Source organism: Bos indicus, chromosome 16 (genome assembly GCF_029378745.1).
Source record: "Bos indicus isolate NIAB-ARS_2022 breed Sahiwal x Tharparkar chromosome 16, NIAB-ARS_B.indTharparkar_mat_pri_1.0, whole genome shotgun sequence".
Lineage (NCBI taxonomy): Eukaryota > Metazoa > Chordata > Mammalia > Artiodactyla > Bovidae > Bos > Bos indicus.
This window is the reverse complement of record NC_091775.1, coordinates 33,475,290-33,502,055: the sequence shown is the minus strand read 5'-3', so window position 1 is coordinate 33,502,055 and position 26,766 is coordinate 33,475,290. Positions and strand designations below refer to the sequence as shown.

Here is a 26,766-nt window from a genome sequence, read left to right as displayed (position 1 = left end):
CAAAAGTCCATTGTTTTTCTATATATCAGCAAACATTTAAATAATTAAAAATTAGATGTATAATTTCCAATGGCACTAATTAAATACTTAGAAATATATTGACATGCAAAACATATATATATATAATCTTTATATATATATATATAATCTTTATGTATATATATAATCTTTCTGTGTATATAAAATCTTTTGACAGAGCGGTTGTTTGAATGAAGCTCAAACATGGAATTCAATGATCGAGCTTAACAAGCACCTCCCATTAGAAGAAGTCTGGGGACCTGAGGTAAGAAAAACATTACCTTGTAAATTATTTATTTACAATAACTAACTTGTCATTTTAGCATTAATAAGTGCTTAAAGAAAATATTTTGGGTTTAAGTTTGATTTTGTAAATCAAATCCAGTTTTTATGTTCTATTCTAAAATGTTTCATCTTAATTCTGTTTGATCTTCTGTTGCTCTGCATTACTAACAATTTTGTTTTAATTTTCTCTTCTGAAAATCTATCTGCAGATTATTAAATATCTGAAACACATGTTATAGCACTAAGACTGAATCTTTCTAAAGAATGCCTGACATTTCAATTCTTATATAACTAAAAGATCTTTTCAGAATGCCAATTACCATACTGTTTTCAATTTTTTTCAATTGAATTTTCTTAAATTGCAATTATTTTATTTGGCAAATCAAATCATATCTCATGAATAACATGTGACATAGAAGGTAGCTCAGCCTTTAAAATGCAAACCCTACAATAAGAATATTATTTTTGCTTCTCCAGCAGAATCTATACATGTCCAGACAGAGATGAACAATGTGTATTTTCCTCTATATTCCCAACTCCAAACCATCCATTTTCTACCCATTACTCCCTGTCTGCCCAGTAAACATGATTCTAGGAGCTTTACTCCAACAATCCTTTGAACAGTTCTTCCAACTCAATATAACCTTCAACTCACTGGTCCTACCACCCTCACCACACCCCCAGTTCTCTTTTCCCTTTTTATTTTAAATTCCACAGTCAATAATCATATCACTCTATTAATATATACCCTCAATTCCTTTGCTCCCCTCTCACTTCTTTACATTTCTATAGCTAATCACATCCCTGGTTAAATTCAACTATCCACCTTAGCACCTGACTGTGGTCAGAGAAAAACCCTTGCTGACTTGCTTCACTTTCATTTCATGATTAAAATGGTCTCACAATACTGCCCAGCAAATATTACTGTATTTCTTCATCTTGTTCCTTCTCCCCATCTCACAAATAGCTATTGCAGGCTTTCTCCTCTCTCTTTAAATCTCCAGCAACTCTTTCCCCATCCTCATTCTTACATAATGAACTTGCTTCCTACTCCACCAAGAAAACTATGGTAGTTATTAAATCTGGTGCAAGACCCTTTTATCTAATTTTATATAGAGAAGCACATATTTTAAAACATGAAATATGTTGCCCTATTGTTTTTAATATTTTGTTTGTTTTTAATATTTTGACAGCTATAATTCCTTATAACTAGTTTCCCTTGTAATGCAACCTGTGTTACATTATGCTTTTAAAAACATTATTGTGAGAGGGGCCCACAGTAGTTCATAGGCTTCACCAGATTGCCAAAGGGGTCCATATAAAAATAAAATAAGATAAAGTTTTTATTTATTTGGACTTCCCTGGTGGCTCAGATGGTAAAGACTCTGCCTACAATGTGGGAGACCTGGGTTCAATCCCTGAGTCGGGAAGATCTGGAGAAGGAAATGGCAACCCACTCCAGTATTCTTGCCTGGAAAATCCCATGGATGGAGAAGCCTGGTAGGCTACAGTCCATGGAGTCGCAAAAAGTCAGACACAACAGAGCTACTTCACTTTCACAACTTTATTTATATTTTAAAATCTATATTTATATATTTATACACACTCACTATGAGGTTAGGAACCTCTGATATAGATTTAAAAAAAGAAAAGGACTAAATCTTGGATCATTTCAATATTTAGAGATGGAGTACATGAGGAGTGGCAAAGAAGGTAAAGGGCATCCCAGGTGGCGCTAGTGGTAAAGAACCCACCCGCCAATGCAGGAGACATAAGAGACATGGGTTCCATTCTTGGGTTGGGAAGATCCCCTGGGGAAGGGCATGGCAATCCACTCCAGTATTCTTGCCTGGAGAATCCCATGGACAAAGGAGCCTGGTTGGCTATAGTGCATAGGGTTGCACACAGTCAGACACAACAGAAGCAACTTAGCACACATGCACAAAAAGGAGGTAAAAAAGGAATAATCCAAGAAGCAAGAGAAAATCCAGGCAAATACGATGTTCTGGACTTGCTATTAATCAAGTCTCCGCAGAAGTAGGGAGGGATGAACTGTGCTAAATTCACTATTAAAATAGGTCAACTATGATGATGACTGAAAAAAATGATTATTTACTTCAGTAACATAGAGATAACTTTGACAGGATGAATTTTGGTAGGATAGTGAGAGACAAAACCTTACTAAAGTGGGTTTAATTAGCAAGGGAAAAAAAGAGTTCAAAGCAGCAAGAACAGACATCTCTGCAAAGGAGTTTTGTAGTAAAGAAGAGAAATAGTGTAGTAGCTGGAGAGCAATGGGTGAAGAAAAAAATTTCTTCTTTTAATAGTTGAGAGATATAACCACATATTGACCGATGGGAATATTCCAACAAAAGAGAAAACTGATAATGCTTCAAATTTAACATGTCAGAAACTGAGCTTTTGATATCCACCCTCCAAACGTACTCCTCCAGTATTCTTCCCTACCTCAGTTAATAGAAATCCCATCCTCCCAGTTTGGTCAGGATAAAAGCCTCTGCATGTCATCTTATGGTCCACATTTGGTCCTTCAGTAAATCTTATTGGCTCTTTCTTCAAAATGTATTCAGATTTGGTCACCACCCTATTTCAAGCCACAATCACCAACCATCTGGGATATAATCACAGCATCCTAACTGGTCTCCCTGCTTCAGCCTTGCCCACCATGAGTCTATCCACAACATAGCACCAAGCATGATGCTACCAAAACATAAATCAGAACATGCCACTCTTCTGCTCAAAAACCAAGCAGTGGTTCTCATATCACTTAGAGTTATGACAAAGCCAACAGGACTTGCTGTATTGCATCCCCTTCCAACCCCCATCATGACTAGCTAACACCTTTCTTCAGGTCTTTACTTAAAAATCAATTAGTCAGTGAAGATTTCCCTGGCCACCCCACTGAAAAATTTAAACATCACCCCATGACAGTTCCTATCTCCCTCCCCTATTTTCTTAAATGTCATTAGTATTTATAACTCCCTGATACATTACATAGTCTACTTATTTATCTTATACATTATCTGACTCCCCAACTATGATGTAGGCTCCATAAGGGAAGGGAATTTTGTTTGTTGTTTTCACTGGCATCTGACCCATTACAGGTGCTCAGTATATATTTGTGAAGCCAATTAATTAATTATAGGTCACCTACCTATTATAAGGAGTATTATTCAGCTATTTAAAAATCAAAAGGAATTAAACTAGTAATGGAATCAGTTAAAAACAAAACTTACCCTTCTAACTTCTTACTGAAGGACATCCAAGAATCTGGGGTTGAGGATAGATGTAGGTGACACTGGCTCAAAATCTCACAAAGGGCACCCAAATGTTATAAGTTATGATAAAATAACATAGTCCTAGGAAGCAACGAGCCACCTGATAACTAGCATTCAAGTAGCTCACCTCAATCAGTATGATACAGTACTGTTGGTATTTAGTTGCTAAGTCATGTCTCTTTTTCCACCCCATGGACTGTAGCCCACCAGGCTCCTCTGTCCATGGGACTTCCCAGTGGGTTGCCATTTCCTTCTCCCAGGGATCTTGCCAACCCAGGGACTGAACTGGTGTTTCCTGCATTGGCAGCCAGATTCTTTACCACTGAGCCACCAGGGAAGCCCCAGTACAGTGCAGTACTTCTCAAATTTTAGAATTACGTAGAGGCGACGTCAGAATCACCTAGAGGACTTGCTAAAACAGATCTCCAGGTCCTACCTCCAAAGTTTCTGATTCATCAGATCTGGGGCTAAGCCCCCAAATTTGTATTTCTAACAAGTTCCCAAGTGATGCTGATCTGGGGACCACATTCTAGAAACACTGAAATAGTGGCTTACATTCTATAAAGAATTCTGAAGTGCCCACACCAGGCCTTAAGTGTTCAGTTCTACCATATGAAAAACAAAAATCTCACCACTGAAAGGATGGATTCAGTCTGGAGTTTGAATATAAGAGAAGGCAGGTACCCGCAAAGACTAGTTATGTCCTAGTGAGTAAGGCTATGCTTACTAAAAAGTGTCACGACTTATTTATTCAACATGGCAATCAGAGGTACTGTCTTCCTGAAACATATTCCTGAAATGAAATAGCCTTCCAGTTCTTAGAGCTGCACTAGTTCCTACATAGTCCTGGTTCTATAAGGATGAATGACATTTGTATAAAAACCTGGGAAGTAGCTTACAGACTAATTTCTCAAGAGAAAATCTGAAGGACTCACAAACAAAGGTGGTATTTTCACAGGTTCTTCCAAGTTAACGTTAGAGTTTGAGAAGGAAAGGGAGAATGTGGATTATGAATGGCTAGCTACATACTTAATAACTCAGGGTGTGAGCTGAGTTTCTGGACATGACTCTATAGTAATCCAAGAAGTCCTTGGCTAAAAATGAATAGTAATTCATGAGGCCGGGGACTATATGAACTGTTACTGATTATCATCAAAACCAAGTAGAGTTAAAGTACACAATATCTGCATATTGAAAATTGTCAAAATGTAGGAATAATGTGAAGAAAAGCCCAAGAAATAATTACCACTTGAATAAATCAAATGGGAGTTACTCATTCAAAAGCTATAGAAAGAATTCAGCCACAGTGAGAATGCATGACAAAGAGATGAGCAACACTTTAAGTAGGGTGTAAAAGCATACAGGATCTAGAAGTATCCAGAAGAAATACCATGTATTATTTTAGGATTTTATTTTCTAAGCATAGCTTTAATAAAGTGACTTTAAAAAAATATAGTGTCTATGCTTTTAAAAAGGGGAACAAGAGATAAACAAATAACCTTTCCAGTTTGTATCTTGAGACCCACAGAGAGACAGTAGCGATAAATGGGCATAAATAAAACTCCTAGGGGAAGATTTTGAGAGAGCTGATTCTTAGGTAGGTCGATAAGAAGTACAGGGCCCTCAAGGAAGGAGTCCAGGGCTCTCTAGGAGGAGAAAAGGGACAAACTTTTTTTTCCTACATTCCTTAGTCTTAGTCACTAATTTTTTTAAGCCCAGAGCTAATAATAACACAACAAAACTCATCTTGCTCAAGGGTATGTTTTTCCTTAAGCTCTGTATTAATGATTATATAATAACAATGTATCCTGTTTGAGGACATGTTTCTCCTTCTTAACAAGAACCTTCTGACTAATTTTGTTATATTAAAATGTATGTTGTGGGAGTCAGTCTGGTAAGACCTTTCTGTTGTTAGTTCTAATCTTGTTAATTTAAGATGTATTGTTATGGGAGTGAGTCCGATAAAAGTATATAAGGCCTTCATAACACTAGCTAGTGGGGCACTTTCTGTCCCCCTTCTAATATTTATGTCAGAAGCTTTCTCTGTCCCTTTTTTTACTTTAGTGAAAAAAGTGAAATCGCTCAGTCATATCCAACTCCTTGTGAGGCCATAGACTGTAGCCTACCAGGCCCCTCTGTGCATGGGATTTTCCAGGCAATAGTACTAGAGTGGATTGCCATTTCCTTCTCCAGGGGATCTTCCCAACCCAGGGCTTGAACCCAGGTCTCCCACATTGTAGACAAATGCTTTAACCATCTGAGCCACCAGGGAAGTCCTTTTACTTTAGTAAAACTCTGCTACACAAAAGCTTTGGGTGATCAAACCTGGTCCCTGGTCCCAAAGCTAAATCTTCTTTGGAGATCACAAATCTGACATCAGTCACAGAAAGCTATCAATTTAACTACCATTGAATCCATACCTTATAATCAAAATTGTCTCTGTCCCTAAATTAAGTATCCATGAAGGATTTTGTACTTTTTAGATTTAGGTAAATAAAATACTTACAGATTCTCAACAACCTAATTTATTATTATTTGCAAATAAAGTATTTGCTTTCACTAAGCTTCACCTTTAATCAGACTTTAACCCAAGATAGCCTCTAAAAATACTATTAATATACATCACTAAAATGATAGAAGAGATGGGAATAATTATTATATCTTTAAATAATTTTCCAAAATAAACATATGGGAATATAATTTTGTTTATAAAATTCAGATAATGACCTTAAGGTTTTTGTTTTCTATTCAGAACTATAAGCATTGTTTTTCTTATGCTATTGGAAAACCAGGAGATTTAACTCAACCATATGAGATTATCAACAAGTCTAACTATAACCATTTGGTTTGGCCCTTGGACCATTCTGGAATGTATGTGTTTCGTGTGAAGATCCTGGATCCAAACTATAGGTGAATATAAATAAATATTCCATTATAATAGGTTTAGCATTCAGTTCAGTTCAGTTCAGTCGCTCAGTTGTGTCTGACTCTTTGCGACCCCATGAACCGCAGCATGCCAGGCCTCCTTGTCCATCACCAGCTCCTGGAGTCCACCCAAACCCATGTCCATTGTGTTGGTGATGCCATCCAGCCATCTCATCCTCTGTCGTCCCCTTCTCCTCCCTCCCTCAATCTTTCCCAGCATCAGGGTCTTTTCAAATGAGTCAGCTCTCCGCATCAGGTGGCCAAAGTATTGGAGTTTCAGCTTCAACATCAGTCCCTCCAAGGAACACCCAGGACTGATCTCCTTTAGGATGGACTGGTTGGATCTCCTTGCAGTCCAAGGAACTCTCAAGAGAATTCTCCAACACCACAGTTCAAAAGCATCAATTCTTCAGTGCTCAGCTTTCTTTATAGTCCAACTCTCACATCTATACATGAGTACTGGAAAAACCATAGCCTTGACTAGACTGACCTTTATGGGCAAAGTAATGTCTCTGCTTTTTAATATGCTGTCTAGGTTGGTCATAACTTTCCTTCCAAGGAGCAAGTGTCTTTTAATTTCATGGCTACAATCACCATCCACAGTGATTTTGGAGCCCAGAAAAATATTCAGCCACTGTTTCCACTGTTAGTTTCTAAAAATTACATTTTTATTTTCTTGATTTAATTTGCTATCACCCAGCTATCCAATTACAGGCACACCTCATTTTATTGTGCTTTGCTTTACTGTACTTCAAAGATGCTGCATTGGAGATTTGTAGCAACCCTTGGTCAGTGAGGTTTATCAGTGCCATTTGTCCAACAGCATTTGCTCACTTCATGTCTCTGTGTCACATTTTAGTAATTCCTGCAGTATTTCAAACCCCCCACCAACAAAAAGATTATGATTTATTGAAGGCTCTGATGGTGGTTAGCATTTTTGAGAAATAAAGTATTTTTTAATTAAGGTAAGTACATTCTTTTTTTAGACATAATGCTATTGCACACTTAATAGACTACGGTATAGTGTAAACGTAACTTTTATATGCACTGGGAAACCAAAAACTTGGTGTGACTCGCTTTATTGCAGTGTTTACTTTATTGTGGTGGTTTGAACCTGAACCCACAATATCACTGAAGTATTCGTGTCATATTTGCTTTTTCATTTTGGAGCAGTCATGTTAAACATTCTGTGGCAGTAAGAGATAGGATTTCACGTTCAACATAATCTATTCACAGTTAACATTCTGAGTTCTTTACTATGTTTCATTGCTACGATAGATGCAAAATAGAGCATAAGGATAATCTCAGCCTTCACGATGCTTGTAATTAAACTGGTTGGGGAAGGAAGAGCGGAGGGTACACATAAGACCAAAGGAGGTTAAATCAGAGCAAACACATATTTTTCAAATATAATCACTTGTATTATTGATAGGCACAAAAATAATTCAGAGATGGGAAAAATAAATATTGAGCATCAGGAGAAAATTTCCCAGAGGACAGGGAATACTAAGAATTTATATTGTCAGAGAACTAAGACAGACCCTTCAAATGAAAGAAATCACACTAATGATGGAATTGAGCTGGACATTAACATACTGTATATGGCTCGTGAAAAAAGGTGGAAAATTTAGGGTTGGCCAAAAAGTTCGTTCATTTGGCCAACTCAATACGTTGCATGGGGAAGGTAAAAAACAAAGCAAATTAATCCAAGGCAATTTGTAATGTTGAAGTCAATCTCAAACCATGTCCTAGAGAGCCTCTTCAGTATCTTTACTAGAGGAGCATTGTGATGAGAGAGTAGTTCTAGGAAAATTAGCCTGTGAAGAAAGAATCCTATGAACAGAAAATAAATTATAGATAAATGGGAGAAATGGAATTAACAAGACAAGGATCAAAGGAAGCTGTGTTGCCAGTAAGAATGGAAAGGAAAAAGTCTAATAAATAGTTATCAGGGAAAGAGATATTATATTGATCTAATGTGCCAAATGAAGGAAAAGAAGGAATTTATATGGCTTCAAGTTTTCTAGACTAGGTGATTAAAAATTATGGTATTTTCTTTGACCACAGTAGATAATGAGGTGGTTTTGCTTTGCGGGAAATAATGAGATAAGAGTTCTGACTCTGCATGTGAGAGGACAATGAAATATCTGAGTGAAGATGTCCTGAAGTGAAGTGAAGTGAAATTGCTCAGTCATGTCCGACTCTTTGTGAACCCATGGACAGTAGCCTGCACCAGGCTCCTCCGTCCATGGGATTTTCTAGGCAAGAGTACTGGAGTGGGTTGCCATTTCCTTCTCCAGGGAATCTTCCCAACGCAGGGATCAAACCCAGGTCTCCCACATGGATAGACAGATGCTTTAGGACTAGAGTTGGAGAGAATAGCTGATGGTCAAGAGTTTTGAAAATATAAATGTGGGTATCTTCCACAGTAAATAAGTTAACTGACATACTAAAAGAAAAGACCTTTTAAGAGATACCCACAGTAAAGGAACTGAGGGTATGAGAAAAGGAGCTGAGTGGAAAGCTCTTCAAAAAAAAAAAAAAAAGAAGAGGAAGAAAAAGTTCCATATTACCCAACCAATCTACAGATTCAAAGCAACCCCTATCAAAATTCCAATGATGTTTTTCACAGAAATAGAACAAACTATCCTAAAATTTGTATGCAACTGCAAAAGATCCCCCAAAGCCAAAGCAGTCTTGAGAAAGAACAACAAAGCTGGAAACATCTTACTCCCTGATTTCAAACTATATTGCAAAGCAATAATCAAAACAGTATGATATACATATAAAAAGACACATGAATCAATGGGATAAAACAGAAGTCTCCAGAAATAAACTCACACATATTCAGGCACTTAATTTATGACAAAGTAGCCAAGAATATACAGTGGGGGAAAGGACAATCTCTTCAAAAACAGTGTTGGGAAAATTAGACCTGTGAAAAAATGATATTAGACTATCTAACACCATACACAAAAATTAACTGCATGGTATATTTCTCCATCTATTAGTGTCCTCTTTGATTTCTTTCACCAATGTTTTATAGTTTTCTATATATAGGTCTTTAGTTTCTTTAGGTAGATATATTCCTAAGTATTTTATTCTTTCCGTTGCAATGGTGAATGGAATTGTTTCCTTAATTTCTCTTTCAGTTTTCTCTTTATTAGTGTATAGGAATGCAAGGGATTTCTGTTCATGGATTGGAAGAATCAATATAGTGAAAATGAGTATACTACCCAAAGCAATTTATAGATTCAATGCAATCCCTATCAAGCTACCAACGGTATTCTTCACAGAGCTAGAACAAATAATTTCACAATTTGTATGGAAATACAAAAAACCTCGAATAGCCAAAGCTATCTTGAGTAAGAAGAATGGAACGGGAGGAATCAACCTACCTGACTTCAGGCTCTATTACAAAGCCACAGTTATCAAGACAGTATGGTACTGGCACAAAGACAGAAATATTGATCAATGGAACAAAATAGAAAGCCCAGAGATAAATCCACGCACATATGGACACCTTATCTTTGACAAAGGAGGCAAGAATATACAATGGATTAAAGACAATCTCTTTAACAAGTGGTGCTGGGAAAGCTGGTCAACCACTTGTAAAAGAATGAAACTAGAACACTTTCTAACACCATACACAAAAATAAACTCAAAATGGATTAAAGATCTCAACATAAGACCAGAAACTACAAAACTCCTAGAGGAGAACATAGGCAAAACACTCTCTGACATACATCACAGCAGGATCCTCTATGATCCACCTCCCAGAATATTGGAAATAAAAGCAAAAATAAACAAATGGGACCTAATTAAACTTAAAAGCTTCTGCACAACAAAGGAAACTATTAGCAAGGTGAAAAGGCAGCCTTCAGAATGGGAGAAAATAATAGCAAATGAAGCAACGGACAAACAACTAATCTCAAAAATATACAAGCAACTCCTACAGCTCAACTCCAGAAAAATAAATGACCCAATCAAAAAATGGGCCAAAGAACTAAATAGACATTTCTCCAAAGAAAACATACAGATGGCTAACAAACACATGAAAACATGCTCAACATCACTCATTATCAGAGAAATGCAAATCAAAACCACTATGAGGTACCATTTCACACCAGTCAGAATGGCTGCAATCCGTAAGTCTACAAGCAATAAATGCTGGAGAGGGTGTGGAGAAAAGGGAACTCTCTTACACTGTTGGTGGGAATGCAAACTAGTACAGCCACTATGGAGAACAGTGTGGAGATTCCTTAAAAAACTGGAAATAGAACTGCCTTATGATCCAGCAATCCCACTGCTGGGCATACACACTGAGGAAACCAGAAGGGAAAGAGACACATGTACCCCAATGTTCATCGCAGCACTGTTTATAATAGCCAGGACATGGAAGCAACCTAGATGCCCATCAGCAGATGAATGGATAAGAAAGCTGTGGTACATATACACAATGGAGTATTACTCAGCCATTAAAAAGAATACATTTGAATCAGTTCTAATGAGATGGATGAAACTGGAACCTATTATACAGAGTGAAGTAAGCCAGAAAGAAAAACACCAATACAGTATACTAACGCATATATATGGAATTTAGAAAGATGGTAACAATAACCCTGTGTACGAGACAGCAAAAGAGACACTGATGAATAGATCAGTCTTATGGACTCTGTGGGAGAGGGAGAGGGTGGGGAGATTTGGGAGAATAGCATTGAAACATGTATAATATCATGTATGAAACGAGTTGCCAGTCCAGGTTTGATGCACGGTACTGGATGCTTGGGGCTGGTGCGCTGGGACGACCCAGAGGGAGGGGAGGGGAGGGAGGAGGGAGGAGGGTACAGGATGGGGAACACGGGTATACCTGTGGCAGATTCATTTCGATATTTGGCAAAACTAATACAATATTGTAAAGTTTAAAAATAAAATCAAATTAAAAAAAAAATTAACTGCAAATGTAATACAGACTTCAACGTAAGCCCTAAAACCATAAAACTCCTAGAAATAAATATAGATGGTAAGCTCCTATATGTGAGTCTTTTCAGTATTTTTTTATTTGACACCAACAAAATCAAAAATAAGTGAAACTACCTCAAACTAAAAAGCTTCTGCCCAGCAAAGGAAACCCACAATAAAATGAAAAGGCAACCTACAGTATGAGAGAAAATATTTGCAAATTATATATCTGATAAGGGGTTAATATCAAAATATATAAAGAACTCATACAACTCAATATCAAAAAGAAAAAAAATCCAATTTTAAAATGGAACTAATTATACATTTTTGCCAAGAAGACATACAGATGGCCAACAAGTACATGAAAGGGTCTTCAATATGACTAATTATCAGAGAAATACAAATCAAAACTACAGTGAGATATCACCTCATACCTGTTGGAATGACTGTTACCAAAAAGGTAAGAGGTAAATGTTGATAAGCATGTAAAGAAAAGGAAACCCTTGTACACTGTAGGTGGGAATGTAAATTTATGTAGCCATTATGGAAAACAGTTATGGAGGTTTCTGAAAATATTAAATAGAACCTACCATATGAGTCAACTATTCCATTCCTCTGTACTATTTAAAGTAAACAAAAACACCAACTTGAAAAGATATATGCACCCCCATGTTCACTGCGAACAAAGCTAGTGGAGGTGATGGAATTTCAGCTGAGCTATTTCAAATCCTAAAAACTGATGCTGTGAAAGTGCTGCACTCAATATGCCAGCAAATTTGGAAAACTCAGCAGTGGCCACAGGACTGGAAAAGGTCACTTTTCATTTCAATTCCAAAGAGGAGTAATGCCAAAGAATGTTCAAACTACCACACAATTTCACTCATTCACACACTATCAAGGTAACACTCAAAATTCTCCAAGCTAGGCTGCAACAGTACATGAACCGTGAACTTCCAGATGTTCAAGCTGGATTTAGAAAAGGCAGAGGAACCAGAGATCAAATTGTTAACATCCATTGGATCACAGAAAAAGCAAGAGAATTCCAGAAAAACATCTACTTCTGCTTCATTGACTATGCCAAAGCATTTGACTATTTAGATCACAACAAACTGGAAAATTCTGAAAGAGATGGGAATACCAGACAACCTGACCTGCCTCCTGAGAAAACTGTATGCAGGTCAAGAAGCAACAGTTAGAACTGGACATGGAACAACAGACTGGTTCCAAATAGGAAAAGGAGTACCTGAAGGCTGTACATTGTCACCCTACTTATTTAACTGATATGCAGAGTACATCATGAGAAACATTGGGCTGGAAGAAGCACAAGCTGGAATCAAGATTGCCGGGAGAAATATTAGTAACCTCAGATACGCAGATGACACCACCCTTATGGCAGAAAGTGAAGAGGAACTAAAGAGCCTCTTGATAAAAATGAAAGAAGAGAGTGAAAAATTTGGCTTAAAACTCAACATTCAGAAAGCTAAGAGCATGGCATTTGGTCCCATCACTTCATGGCAAATAGATGGGGAAATAATGGAAAGACTGAGAGACTGTTTTGGGGAGCTACAAAATCACTGCAAATGGTGACTGCAGCCATGAAATTAAAAGATGTTTGTTCCTTGGAAGAAAAGCTATGACCAACCTAGACAGCATATTAAAAACCAGAGACATTACTTTACTGTCTAGTCAAAGCTATGGTTTTTCCAGTAGTCATGTATGGATGTGAGAGTTGGACCATAAAGAAAGCTGAGCACAGAAGAATTGATGCTTTTGAACTGTGGTGTTGGAGAAGACTCTTGAGAGTCCCTTGGACTACAAGGAGATCTAACCAGTCCATCTTAAAGGAAATCAGTCCTGAATATTCATTGGAAGTACTGATGCTGAAGCTGAAGCTCCAATACCTTGGCCACCTGATGTGAAAAACTGACTCATTGGAAAAGACCCTAATGCTGGAAAAGGTTGAAGGCAGGAGGAGAAGGGGATGACAGAGGATGAAATGGTTGGATGGCATCACTGACTTGATGGACATGAGTTTGAGCAAGCCCCAGGAGTTGATGATGGACAGGGAAGCCTGGCGTGCTGCAGTCCATGGGGTTGCAAAGAGTTGGACATGACTGAGCAACTGAACTTAACTGAACTAAATGTTCACTGCAGCATTATTTACAATTGCCAAGATATGGAACAAATGTAAGTGTCCAAGGGTGGATGAATTGTTATAGAAAATGTGGTATATGTACAGTGGAATATTATCTGGCCATAAAAAGAAGGATATATTGTCACTTGAAACAATATCAATGGACCTTGAGAACATTATGCTAGAGAGTCTACTTTGGTTTGAGTCCAAATTTTACCACTAGTAACTATCTAGTCTTAAGCAAAAAGCAGTCTTTTTAAGTTTATTTATCTGTAAAGTAAGTCAGTAAAACCTATCTTTATTCTGAGGATTAAATGATGTATCTGGGTAAAAATCTCTAATTTTGCTGGGCACATAGCAAGGACTCAATAAAATTAAGTTATTTTCCTCTCTCTTCTCCCACATGAATATAGATGAAATCATATATTAATGTTTATTTAGTTATATACTATCTCATTCCAAGAAATATGCTAAATTATGAGAGATAAAATACCTAGGGATAAACCTAAGGAGACTAAAGACTTGTACTCTGAAAACTATAAGATGCTAATTAAGGAAACTGAAGATGATACAAATAGAAAGATATACCATGTTCTTGGATTGGAAGGATCAATACTGCCAAAATGATTATACTACCCAAAGCAATCTACAGATTCAAAACAATCATTATCAAATTACCAATTGTATTTTTCACAGAACTAGAACCAAAAAAAATCTTAAAATTTCTATGAAAACACAAAAGACCTCAAGTAATCAAAGTACTCCTAAGAAAGACAAATGGAGCTGGAGGAATCAGGATCCTTGACTTCAGACTACACTATGAAGCTTCAGTCATCAAAACAGTTTGGCACAAAAATAGAAATATAGGTCAATGGGACAGGATAGAAAGCCCAGAGGTAAACCCACACATCTATGGTCAATTAATCTATGACAAAGGTGGCAAAAATATACATTGGAAAAAAGACAGTCTCTTCAATAAGTGGTACTTGGAAAACTGAACTGCTACATGTAGAAGAATAAAATTAGGACATTCTTTAATACCACATATAAAATTAAATTCAAAATGGATTAAAAGCCTAAATGTAAGACTGGATACTATAAAACTCACAGATGAAAACACAGGCAGAACACTCTGACATAAATCACAGCAATATCTTTTTGGATCATCCCCTGCTGCTGCTGCTGCTAAGTTGCTTCAGTCGTGTCCAACTCTGTGCGACCCCATAGATGGCAGCCCACCAGGCTCCCCCGTCCCTGGGATTCTCCAGGCAAGAACACTGGAGTGGGTTGCCATTTCCTTCTCCAATGCATGAAAGTGAAAAGCGAAAGTGAAGTCGCTCAGTCGTGTCTGACCCTCAGCAACCCCATGGACTGTAACCCTCCAGGCTCCTCCATCCATGGGATTTTCCAGGCAAGAGTACTGGAGTGGGGTGCCATTGCCTTCTCCGGGATCATCCCCTAGAGTAATAAAAATAAAAACAAAATTAAGCAAATAGGGCCTAATTAAACTTAAAAGCTTTTGCACAGCAAAACAAACCATAGACAAAATGAAAAGACAACCTATGGACTGGGAGAAAATATCTGCAAACAATTCTACTGACGAGTGATTAATTTCCAAAATATACAAACAGCTCATATAGCGCAATATAAAAAAAAAAAAAAAAACAAATAACCAAATCAAAAAAATGGGCCAAAGATCTAAATAGACATTTCTCCACACAGAGATGACCAAAAGGCACATGAAAAAATATCCCAACATTGCTAATTATCATAGAAATGCAAATCAAAACTACAATGAAGTATCACCTCACATCCATCAGAATGGCCATTACCAAAAAGTCTACAGATAATAAATGCTAGGGCTTTCCTTGTGGCTCAGCTGGTCAAGAATCCGTCTGCAATGTGGGAGACCTGGGTTTGATTCCTGGGTTGGGAAGATCCCTTGGAGAAGGGAATGGCTACCCACTCCAGTATTCTGGCCTGGAGAATTCCATGGACTATATATAGTCCATGGGCTCGAAGAGAGTCAGACACAACTGAGCACCTTTCACTTTCACAGAAAGGATGTGGAGAAAAGGGAACCCTCCTACACTGTTGTAGATATGTAAATTGGTACAGCCACTATGGAGAACAGTATGGAGGTTTCTTAAAAAACTAAATATAGAGCTACCATATGATCAAGGGATCCCACTCCTGGGCATATATCTGGAGGAAACTATAATCTGAAAAGATACATGCACTTCAGTGTTCACTGCATCACTATTTACAATAGCCAGGACATAGAAGCAACCTAAATGTCTATCAGCAGATGAATGGATAAAGAAGACGTTTTATACACACACACAAACACACAGTGGAATATTACTCAGCCACAAAAATGAAGGAAATAATGCCATTTGCAGCAACACGGATGGACCCAGAGATTACCATACTAAGTGAAATAAGCAAGACAGAGACAAATATCGTATAATATCACTTATATGTGGAATCTAAAAAAAGACAAAAATGAATTTATTCACAAAACAGAAATAGACTCACAGACATAGAAAGCAAATTTATGGTTACCAAAGGGAAAAAAGATGGGAGGGATAAATTAGAAGGTTGGGTTAGCATATAAAGACTACTGTATACAATATAGATAGACAACAAGGATCTATTGTTTAGCAGAGGGAACTGTACTCAATATTTTATAATAACCTATAAGGGAAAATAATCTGAAAAAAATAGATACATGTATAATTGAATCACTTTGCTTTACACTTGAAATTAACACAACCTTGTAAATCAACTATATTGTACTTCAATTTTAAAAAACGCAAAAAAATAAAATAAAGCTAATGAAATTAGTGAAGTTGTCCACTGAAGGGAACAAAATGCTTAGCAATTCTTCCACATCAGTTTACCCACTGTGATTTTGCAGTAAAATTATCAACAGAAGAAAGAAAGGAGTATACATTAAAATATATTTCATTCATAATTCCCATTCATTACAGTGGAGCTTTTTCTCTGTACAATGGAAGGCAATACTCAGTTTGATTAAAATTTCTTTTGGTAGTAATAAAATTACTATCTTGAAACAAAAAATAAAAAAGAAAATGACACCTTAACTAAGATTATACATGATTTGGTAACCAAAGAGATGGGCCAGAGTCTTTTATATATTGTATTTAATCTAATCTTTAATATTTTTCTTTATTGCAGTTTCTGTAACCTAACCACCATATTTGCAATAGAGACCTTTGGAGTGATTCCCAGGTAATGACTGGTGCCTAATTAGGCTTTAATTCGGGAAGTTGTAAAAGATACAGAAAAGGAAACACAGCTCTCCCCTCTTTTCCTGGGACCTTTATACTTCTGTCCTATATGTGACATCCTAAAGGTTGTATGTATCTATTATACCAAGGATACAGCAAAAAGGAATTCCTGAGAATTGTTACTGCACCTCAGGTCCCCTTGTGTTCATCCTCCTCAACAGCCATTGTCTTCCCAATCAAAAGTGACTTTCAACTCCACCTAAGGGTACACGGTAGATTGCAGCAGTGGGGACAGGAAGGAGGCAGTGGCTGTGCCCCTGCTGACTCTGGGTCAGCCCTTGACCACCAGTCATCATTGCCATGCACACAGGAAGCAGGTAGGAAAAGCATTTCCCTGGACTCAGCTTTAGTTTCCTTCGAGAGCAGAGGAAAAAGTCTTAACACAAAAGTTGGAACTGCGGATGATTCTGTTTGTCTTTTTTGTTTTTTGTTTTGGAAAACATTAAATAAGAGTGGACCATAAACAATTAAACTACTTATGGCCCTATTTTAAATATTACTGACTCCTTAACCTCCTTAATGGGAGGTTAATGGTATGAATAATCTGCAAATGAGATAAGTCATGCCTGTTTCTAATAATAAGTAACTTTGGGAAACATGTATAGCCTTTTCGCAGCAACTTCTCTTTCTCATTAGGTCTATACGTTTGATTTAGATGAATATTAAGAACATTTGTCCATGCAAGTATCTACCAACAGAAGGGGGAGGGAGTTGATGAGTTAGGGAGGAGAGGAAAGAGTAAAGGAGATCTCACTACTAAGGGATCTCACCTATTTGCCCAGCTCACTTCCCAGGAGCTGGATTTCAGCAACCAGAGCATATGGTGTGACACAGGGATAGTCCTTTAGTTTAGTGACTGCAGTTCAGCCTCTGTCATGCCTGAGCCCTGAAGGGCCCAGAGGCAGAGCAGAGGTTAGCTGGTCGTAAGAGAGCCCTTTTCATGAGCAAACCGGTGACTGGAGATCAGTTTGTAGGAGGCAAACTGTTTCTCTGCTTTCTGGCCCAATTCTCAACCACCTCAAGTTTTCCACTGTGTCCTTTGGAGTTGTCACTGTTTAACCAGCAAATTCATCTAAGTCCTGTCCTCTGAGCTCTGTCTGTGCCACAGAGCACCATCACTACTCGCAGATCATGGTTCTTCTGAAAAACAGAAAACAAAATTTTAAAACACTTATCCTTTGAGGCTCCTGGCATCTGCTGTACCTCTATCCTTTCTCTGTCCTCACTTCTGCACCCTCTCCAAACTCCCCTTCATTCAATGCCATCCTGTTTTCACCTCTATGGCAAGCACCCCCCATCGTGGCCTTTCCTAATTCTTGATGTCCCCCTCCCGCACCATACTTTGGCCATCCTCTCCCAATGTTATGTCTGAGGCATGATCAATACTAACATAACTTCTCTGCTTACTAAAGCATCAATTCAGACATCTTATTCTCAGACATTCCCAGTTTGCTAATTCAGCTACACCTACTACAACTCTTCTTCATCTTCATTGGGACCTTAACCTCTACATTTTTTTTTTTTCTTTTAATGAAGGCATGTAGTTTTGTTTTTTTTTTTTTTTTTTTGGTTGCACGATGCAAAATCTTTAGTTGCAGCCTGCAAACTCTTAGTTGTGGCACGGGGGATCCAGTTCCCTAACCAGAGATAGAACCCAGACCCCCTGCATTGGGAGCATGGAGTCTTAGCTGCTGGGCCACCAGGGAAGTCCCTTCCCCTCTAACTTCTAACCTCTTTTTATTTCCTATTTTCTTACATTTCAGACAAGGCCTACTGTTTTAATAACTACTTTCTAGTACTCTCTTACATTTCTAGAATGTGGCGCCCCCTCTTGACAAGCCCCAAACTACCTACTTTCTTGCAGTGACATCTGATGAGCCAAGTAAAGAAAGTTACACAACAGGGCAAGTTGATCACCAACTTTATATAAGTCACCAACACTACCTGGAAATCTTTCTTTCTCTGGTCAACCAAAGTTTCCACTCTCTGTAACAACTACTTCGACACTGAAGTAACACTGATGTGCTCAGTCTTGTCCAACTTGCAGCCCTCCAGGTTCCTCTGTCCGTGGGCTTCTCCAGGCAAGAATACTGGGTTTCCATTTCCTACTCCAGGTGATCTTCCTGACTTGGATTGAACCCACAGTCCCTTACGTCTCCTGCACTGGCATGTGGGTTCTTTACCACTAGCACCACCTGGGAAGCCCCATTTCCCTATATTTCATCCCTATTTTGCTAACCCATCCAGCCTGCTTTCCATCTTATCACTCCACCCATTACTTCTCATTAGAATTGCTTTGACCTGCACTAAATCTGTTGGGCACTTTCTTACATATTCTGTCTCTGTTGAAATTCTCACTTGCTCATGCATTGTTCTCCTGACCTCAGCGAGCACCTTCATGACTATTATTTTGAACTCTTTATCAGGTAAATTACCTATCTCCATTTCATCAAGGTCTGCTTCTGAAGTTTTTATCTTGTACTTTTGTTTGGAAATTATTTCTCTGTTTTTTCATTTTCCTTGATTTTTCTGTGTTAGTTTCTATGCAATAGATAAAACAGCCACTTTTCCCAGGCAAGAAGGAGTGGTCTTATGCAGGAGAAGGAACTTACTGTTCAGCCCAGCCCTGGTTGCTGTCCTTTAAACCCTTGTGATTGCCCAAGCTGCCTTCTTAGTTCTTAGCATTGCCCAGTAGTTGAGGGTGTACCAAGACCTATCAGTATCCCAGAGAGAGGATCTCAGTCAGAACCTAGATGCAGATTGGCTGGAAGCTGGACCCACAAGCAGCAGCTTTCACAATATACAAGTGGACTACTTTTAGAAAAAGACTGGAAGATGGGCCTTGCTTTCTCTTCCCTCTGTGCTGAGCCCTGAGAGAATAGCCAGTTAAGAATAGTTTCTCTGATACAGTCCTGTGGGACTAGACAACTTAAGTTCTGCTGCCTACCAGAGCCAGGTGATCAAGTGCTGTGTGCCCCTGAGGAACAGCCGTGGAAGCTGGGGCATCAGAAGAATGCACAGCATCATTGCAGAGATATCATCATTTCAGGTGACCTGGGGAGAGGCAGCAGGAGGGCACCTGCTAGCTTCCCCAGTCTCTGGGGAGGCCCCTAGATTAATGTTATGTTAGGAGCCTAGCCCTTAGATGGCAGCTTCTAGGATAAGCAACTAGCTCATTGGAAAAGATCCTGATGCTGGGAAGGATTGAAGGCAAAAGGAGAAGAGGGCAGCAGAGGATGAGATGATTGGATACCATCACCAATTCAACAGACATGAACTTGGGTGAACTCCAGGAGATAGTGAGGGACAGGGACCCCTGGCCTGCTGCAGTCCATGGAGTCTCAAAGAGTTGGACACAACTTAGCAACTGAACAACAACAACTCTTCTGTGGAAAGATTGGGAAATGAGCATTTCAGTCTGCTGGTTCTGTGCTGGGGTGGAGAGGGAGGGATGGATAATGAGAGAGGGGGTTAGCTACCAAGAGTTCTCAGGAGCCCATTTGTTTGCTCTACCCTTGTGGGTTTCATGGGTGAAGCCCAGTTGGCTTTCAAAGCTAGGTGTTTGGGGGTCCCGTCCCTCAGGTGGAAGTTTTAAAAGTTGAGGTACTGGATATTAGATCCAAACCTCTTAGGGAGAAGTTAAGAGTTGTGAGCTCCCTCTCCATTGTATATTGCTTTGGTAGGATGGGGTTTTGGGTGAGATGATGCCTCAGTCTCTCCCTACCCATTTTTATGTGGGTGGGTTTTTCTTATTCACCCAATGTGTAGGTGTTGCTCAGTGAATTTCTGGTTTTCTTTTGGAGGGAATTGTTCTACACATAGCTGTAGGACAGGTATGTCTGTGGGAGGATGTAAGTTCAGGAGGTTCCTTAGTCACCATCTTGAACTGGAACTGGCCTACACTAAATCTACACTGAAACTGGCCTACACTGCTCAGTCCACATTATATTTGAGCATTCATTAGAGTTGACTTTGCCTTTGGCTGCCATATAGCTCTATAGGTTTTCCTAGCCTTCTGTAGCTATTCTCTTTCTTTCTAGTAAAGAGCCTTAACCTACAACCTATATCACCAGCCATTAAATGCTGACCTTCTTTAGGGAGGGCTCAGTCCTGGTTTTCTGAGCTGCTCACTCTGGCAAGCTCATCCATACCCATGATTTCAATTAGCATCTATAAATACACAACTCCCAAACCATATCTCTAACCCCACCCAGGGCCATATATCCCACTGTCTACTTAACCTCTTCTCTTGGATATCTCAAAGACTGGTCAGACTGCATGTGTCCAAAAATGAACTCATAATCTTATCACCCATTCCCTTACCCCATTATTTATCTTACTCTAAAACTAACTCATCAATGTAATTGCATTCAGCTCTATGGATCGTCATTGCACAGTTCCCAGAGAATTCATTCACATAGGCTATAATGTGAATGCTGCCCTATGGAATTGAACAATATGGCAACCCTATTTTTCCAGTGTTCCCTCTCTCAGGAAATAGCAGAACCACTGCACAAGCCAGACACTTGTCAAAACTGAAAAACACAAAACCTAGGTTCACACTCATATCTCTCTTTCTCTCTCCTCCAGCTCATCTAGTCACTGACTCTCATTCATTTAGCCTCTTAAATTGCTCTTAAATGAATCCACTTCTTACCAAACCCATCACCACTACTCCTCTCTAATTCAAGTTACTATTATCTCTGATCTGAATTATTGCAGTAGATTCCTAATGCTAATTTTAGTATCTTAAAACTTTTTTAATATAAATTTATTTATTTTAATTGGAGGCTAATTACTTTACAGTATTGTAGTGGTTTTGCCATACATTGACATGAATCCACCACAGGTGTATATGTGTTCCCCATCCTGAACTCCCCTCCCACCTCCATCCCCATCCCATCCCTCTGGGTCATCCCAGTGCACCAGCCCCGAGCACCCTGTCTCATGCATCGAACTTGGACTGGCGATTTGTTTCGCATATGATAATATACATGTTTCAATGCCATTCTCCCAAATCATCCCACCCTTGCCCTCTCCCACAGAGTCCAAAAGACTGTTCTATACATCTGTGTCTCTTTTGCTGTCTCGCATATAGGGTTATTGTTACCATCTTTCTAAATCCCATATATATGCATTAGTATACTATATTGGTGTTTTTCTTTCTGGCTTACTTCACTCTGTATAATCGACTCCAGTTTCATCCACCTCATTAGAACTGATTCAAATGTATTCTTTTTAATGGCTGAGTAATACTCCATTGTGTATATGTACCACACCTCTCTTATCCATTCGTCTGCTGATGAACATCTAGGTTGCTTCCATGTCCTGGCTATTATAAACAGGGCTGTGATGAACATTGGGGTACACATGTCTCTTTCAATTCTGGTTTCCTTGGTGTGTATTCCCAGTAGTGGGATTGCTGGGTCATACGGCAGTTCTATTTCCAGTTTTTTAAGGAATCTCCACACTGTTCTCCGTAGTGGCTGTACTAGTTTGCATTTCCACCAACAGTGTAAGAGGGTTCCCTTTTCTCCACACTCTGTCCAGCATTTATTGCTTGTAGACTTTTGGATCGCAGCCATTCTGACTGGCGTGAAATGGTACCTCATTGTGGATTTGATTTGCATTTCTCTGATAATGAGTCATGTTGAGCATCTTTTCATGTGTTTGTTAGCCATCTGCATGTCTTCTTTGGAGAAATGTCTGTTTAGTTCTTTGGCCCATTTTTTGATTGGGTCGTTTATTTTTCTGGAATTGAGCTGCAGGAGTTGCTTGTATATTTTTGAGATTAATTCTTTGTCAGTTGCTTCATTTGCTATTATTTTCTCCCATTCTGAAGGCTGTCTTTTCACCTTGCTTATAGTTTCCTTTGTTGTGCAAAAGCTTTTAAGTTTAATTAGGTCCCATTTGTTTATTTTTGCTTTTATTTCCAATATTCTGGGAGGTGGGTCATAGAGAATCCTGCTGTGATGTATGTCAGAGAGTGTTTTGCCTATGTTTTCCTCTAGGAGTTTTATAGTTTCTGGTCTTACATTTAGATCTTTAATCCATTTTGAGTTTATTTTTGTGTATGGTGTTAGAAAGTGTTCTAGTTTCATTCTTTTACAAGTGGTTGACCAGTTTTCCCAGCACCACTTGTTAAAGAGATTGTCTTTTCTCCACTGTATATTCTTGCCTCCTTTGTTGAAGATAAAGTGTCCATAGGTGCATGGATTTATCTCTGGGCTTTCTATTTTGTTCCATTGATCTGTATTTCTGTCTTTTTGCCAGTACCATACTGTCTTAATGACTGTGGCTTTGTAGTAGAGCCTGAAGTCAGGCAGGTTGATTCCTCCAATTCCATTCTTCTTTCTCAAGATGGCTTTGGCTATTCGAGGTTTTTCGTATTTCCACACAAATTGTGAAATTATTTGTTCTAGCTCTGTGAAAAATCCTGTTGGTAGCTTGATAGGGACTGCATTGAATCTACAGATTGCTTTGGGTAGTATACTCATGTTCACTATATTGATTCTTCCAACCCATGAACATGGTATATTTCTCCGTCTATTTGTGTCCTCTTTGATTTCTTTCACCAGTGTTTTATAGTTTTCTATATATAGGTCTTTTGTTTCTTTAGGTAGATATATGCCTAAGTATTTTATTCTTTTCGTTGTAATGATTATAGCTTAAAACTTTCAAGTTTCTTTCCTTAAAATGGGGACTTCTTAACATGACCTACAAAACCTTTTCTGACCTAGCTGCTACCTACTGCTCCAATCTCATCTTGCATCATATTCCCTTCATTTTCTCAGCTCCAGACTTACCAACTTTCTTTCAATCCCTGGCCTTCTCCATACTCTGTTCTACAGCAGGAGCTCTGCATACGCTATTTTCTCTATCTGGGATCTCTTCCTTCCCCTCCTTACCTACTTAACTTTACCAAATCCACTTCCATTTAATTCTTCAAAGTTTAGAATAATTATCTTTTCCTCGTGGGGGCATTTCTTGACCAATTCACCAGGTTTAAATCCTACTATAGTAAGCTTTCATTGCATTACCTCTCCTACTTTGTTTTTATTAGAAATTCAATTTTATATTTATTTTCTCATCTGATTAATGGTTATGTCCCCACTAAAATGTAAGCTCTCTAAGGGTGAAGACTATGTCTGTTTTTACCCATTATTGTTTTACCAGAACCCAGCACAGTACATGGCATATATCAGATCATTTATTGAATTAGTTAATTAATTTCTAAGAAGGAAATGATTCACTGGAGCTAGATTAAGCTTGTATCCACAGAGGAGAAAGGTCAGACTAACAAGGCTGGGGACCTGGTAAAAGTGTTAAATGGCAAACAAATAATTATGATTTAAAAGGGAACTAAAAACTAAAGTCAGGTACCAGGACACAAAGTAGAAAACAGCACAGTGTTTGGCTTAAGAAATAAATCTACTCTGATGGGAGACACATGAGGTGAAAAGGCAAGAGGTCTGGATCCCAGCTGAAAGTAGCATCTATTAAGTGTACAACACACACACACACACCTGGCTGACCCTCTTGTACTTCAAATTCAATACGCCCAAAAGTAAGCCAACCATATTCACAAATACCCTCTAAAGTGTTCTTACCTGTGAATTTCCTATGTCAGTGAATGGTGCTACCATCTTCAGAGTTACCTCATCCCCAAATTTAGGAGACATCCTTTATTCTAACAGATTTGTCAAACCTCACATCTTAATCACCAAGATCACCCAATCTAACTTCTAAATATACCTTAAATCTATCCATTTCTCCCCATTTTTACAGCCACTAATCAATTAAAATTCTCACCATATTTGGTTATTATAAAAACCTCATAAATGGTTTTCTCCCTGCATATTCATGCATCCCACTCATCTATTCTTCACACTACAATCAGAATCATCCTTCGAAAATGAGAATGCTGTATCACATGTCTGAAACTCCCTCTTGCTTTTATACTAAAATTCACCCTCTGAAGCTTGATAAAAGCTGTCTTTTGCACCTTGAACAACCTATGATTCCTCATCCCTAATCACTGAGCATTAGCACCTAAATTCCAGTCACACTGAACTAGTTTTAGTTGCAGAATGTCTGGGGCTGATTTTAAGGTTTTCTTATGCTTCCATGCCCTTGTAATGCATCTCCCTTAGCCTAAAATATTATGTCCACCCTTAGTCTCCTTCTCCACTCTCTAACATTTTTATCTAACTCATACTAATACTCCTAATCCTTGTCATATCTAGTTAATTCTCACCTATCTCAGTTCAAAAGGCACCTCCATTGGAAGGCCTTCCTGACACCGGGTTCCCATAGCCTCTTTCTCTCATCATGTTCATCAGTCACACGATCTATCTTCCTCTCTGGTCAGCCTCAAACACTAAGAGGTAAACACCGTGAGGGGAGGCAAGATGTCTTATAAATCTTATTCATCGCTGACAGATAACAAAGGCATAGCAGCTAGCCATTCAAAAAATATTTGACTAAATTAACAACCAAAATGAGCAACAACTTCTAATGACTTTTCTTTTCTTATTTCAGTCCAAATGCTTACATGGTTGCAGCTTTCCTCTTTCTCCTGATGCTACTGTTCTTCAGTACTCTCATTTTGAGCTACTTCCATTATATGAGGATTTATAAAAAACATATTTATGAACCACTGCACAAATCTAAAAGAAAAAAGAAGAAAAATTGAGAGAAATGAAAGTCTATTTACTATGAATGTAGAAGATGTATATATACTTACATTGAGAGTGTATTTTGACCAAGAAATATTAAGTATAAGCTCATAGTATTATCAAATTCAAAATCTGAAAAATGTTCTCAAATTATCCTAAACAGGAATATTTTCACATATAATGTATGTTATTAAATTAATCCTTAGTGTGTTCACTTTTATCTTAAGATAGTCTATATAGTTTTAACTAGCTTTAAAAAATTGTTTTTGTATAGCTGTGTTCTCTTGCCCTTTCTCACCTAGCTTCCTTGATTCAGCATTGTGATTTTGAAATTAATCCATATTTTTGCATGCATCTATAATTCTTTTTATTGCTAAGTGTTCTGTTGTACTGTTGGTTAACTTATTGGTTAACATTTGAGATTTTTTCTAGGTTTAGACTCTTAGAAATAAAACTGCTATGAATAGTTTTTTATAGGTCATTGTGTGAACATAGATTTTAATTTTTCTTGGGGAAACACTTAGGAAATGGTTCATTCATATGGTAGATATGTCTTTTTTGGAAACTGACAAACTGTATTCTAAATTTTGTTTTTTCTCAGAGTAAATGAGAGTTTTAGTTTTTAAAAACTTTTAAACTTTAAAAACTACCTAAATTTGGCTATTACACTCCTTCCTAAGAATGAAAGAAAATTTTTGAAAGTATATGTGTCAAATATTATTTTGCATAAAACTTTTCATATGAACCTTATAAAGCTGTAGTTAATTTACATATAAAAGACTTAATAAATATGTGAATTTAAATAGTCTGTCAAAGATATATATGAAAGATAACTTATAATATTGAAAATAGGAAGCTAATGCTCTAAGTCTTAATTTTAAGTTTTCAAATTTTATTCTGATGCTCAAAATAAGCTTCTTAAGTTGTCCAAACATGACCACAGCTTTCTAAACAATTAATATTCGAAGAATGAAGATCCAACTAGAGGAGAATGAGCAAGAGCTTGTGTGTGTGTGTGTGTGTGTGTGTGTGTGTGCTTAAAAGAACTGACTTATGGAGGAAAAGCAGAAGATACATGGTGTGCTGAGCTTTAGCTGTGCAGGGCCCACCCGGGGGGAGGTACCATAGTCCATGTTCTTCATTCCCTCCTTGGA

The 26,766-nt window shown here is 38.0% G+C and overlaps 1 protein-coding gene across 1 annotated transcript in view; it reads left to right on the top strand.

Moving 5' to 3' along the window:
* CATSPERE (catsper channel auxiliary subunit epsilon) overlaps positions 1-25,629 on the top strand; it is a 161,869-nt gene extending 136,240 nt beyond the window's left edge. The window contains exons 19-22 of the mRNA XM_070768097.1: positions 197-283; positions 6,352-6,509; positions 16,822-16,875; positions 25,476-25,629. Of these exons, the coding sequence (XP_070624198.1) occupies positions 197-283; positions 6,352-6,509; positions 16,822-16,875; positions 25,476-25,629 (453 nt within the window). The remainder of the gene's footprint in view (positions 1-196; positions 284-6,351; positions 6,510-16,821; positions 16,876-25,475) is intronic.
* The last annotated feature ends 1,137 nt before the right edge of the window (positions 25,630-26,766 follow it).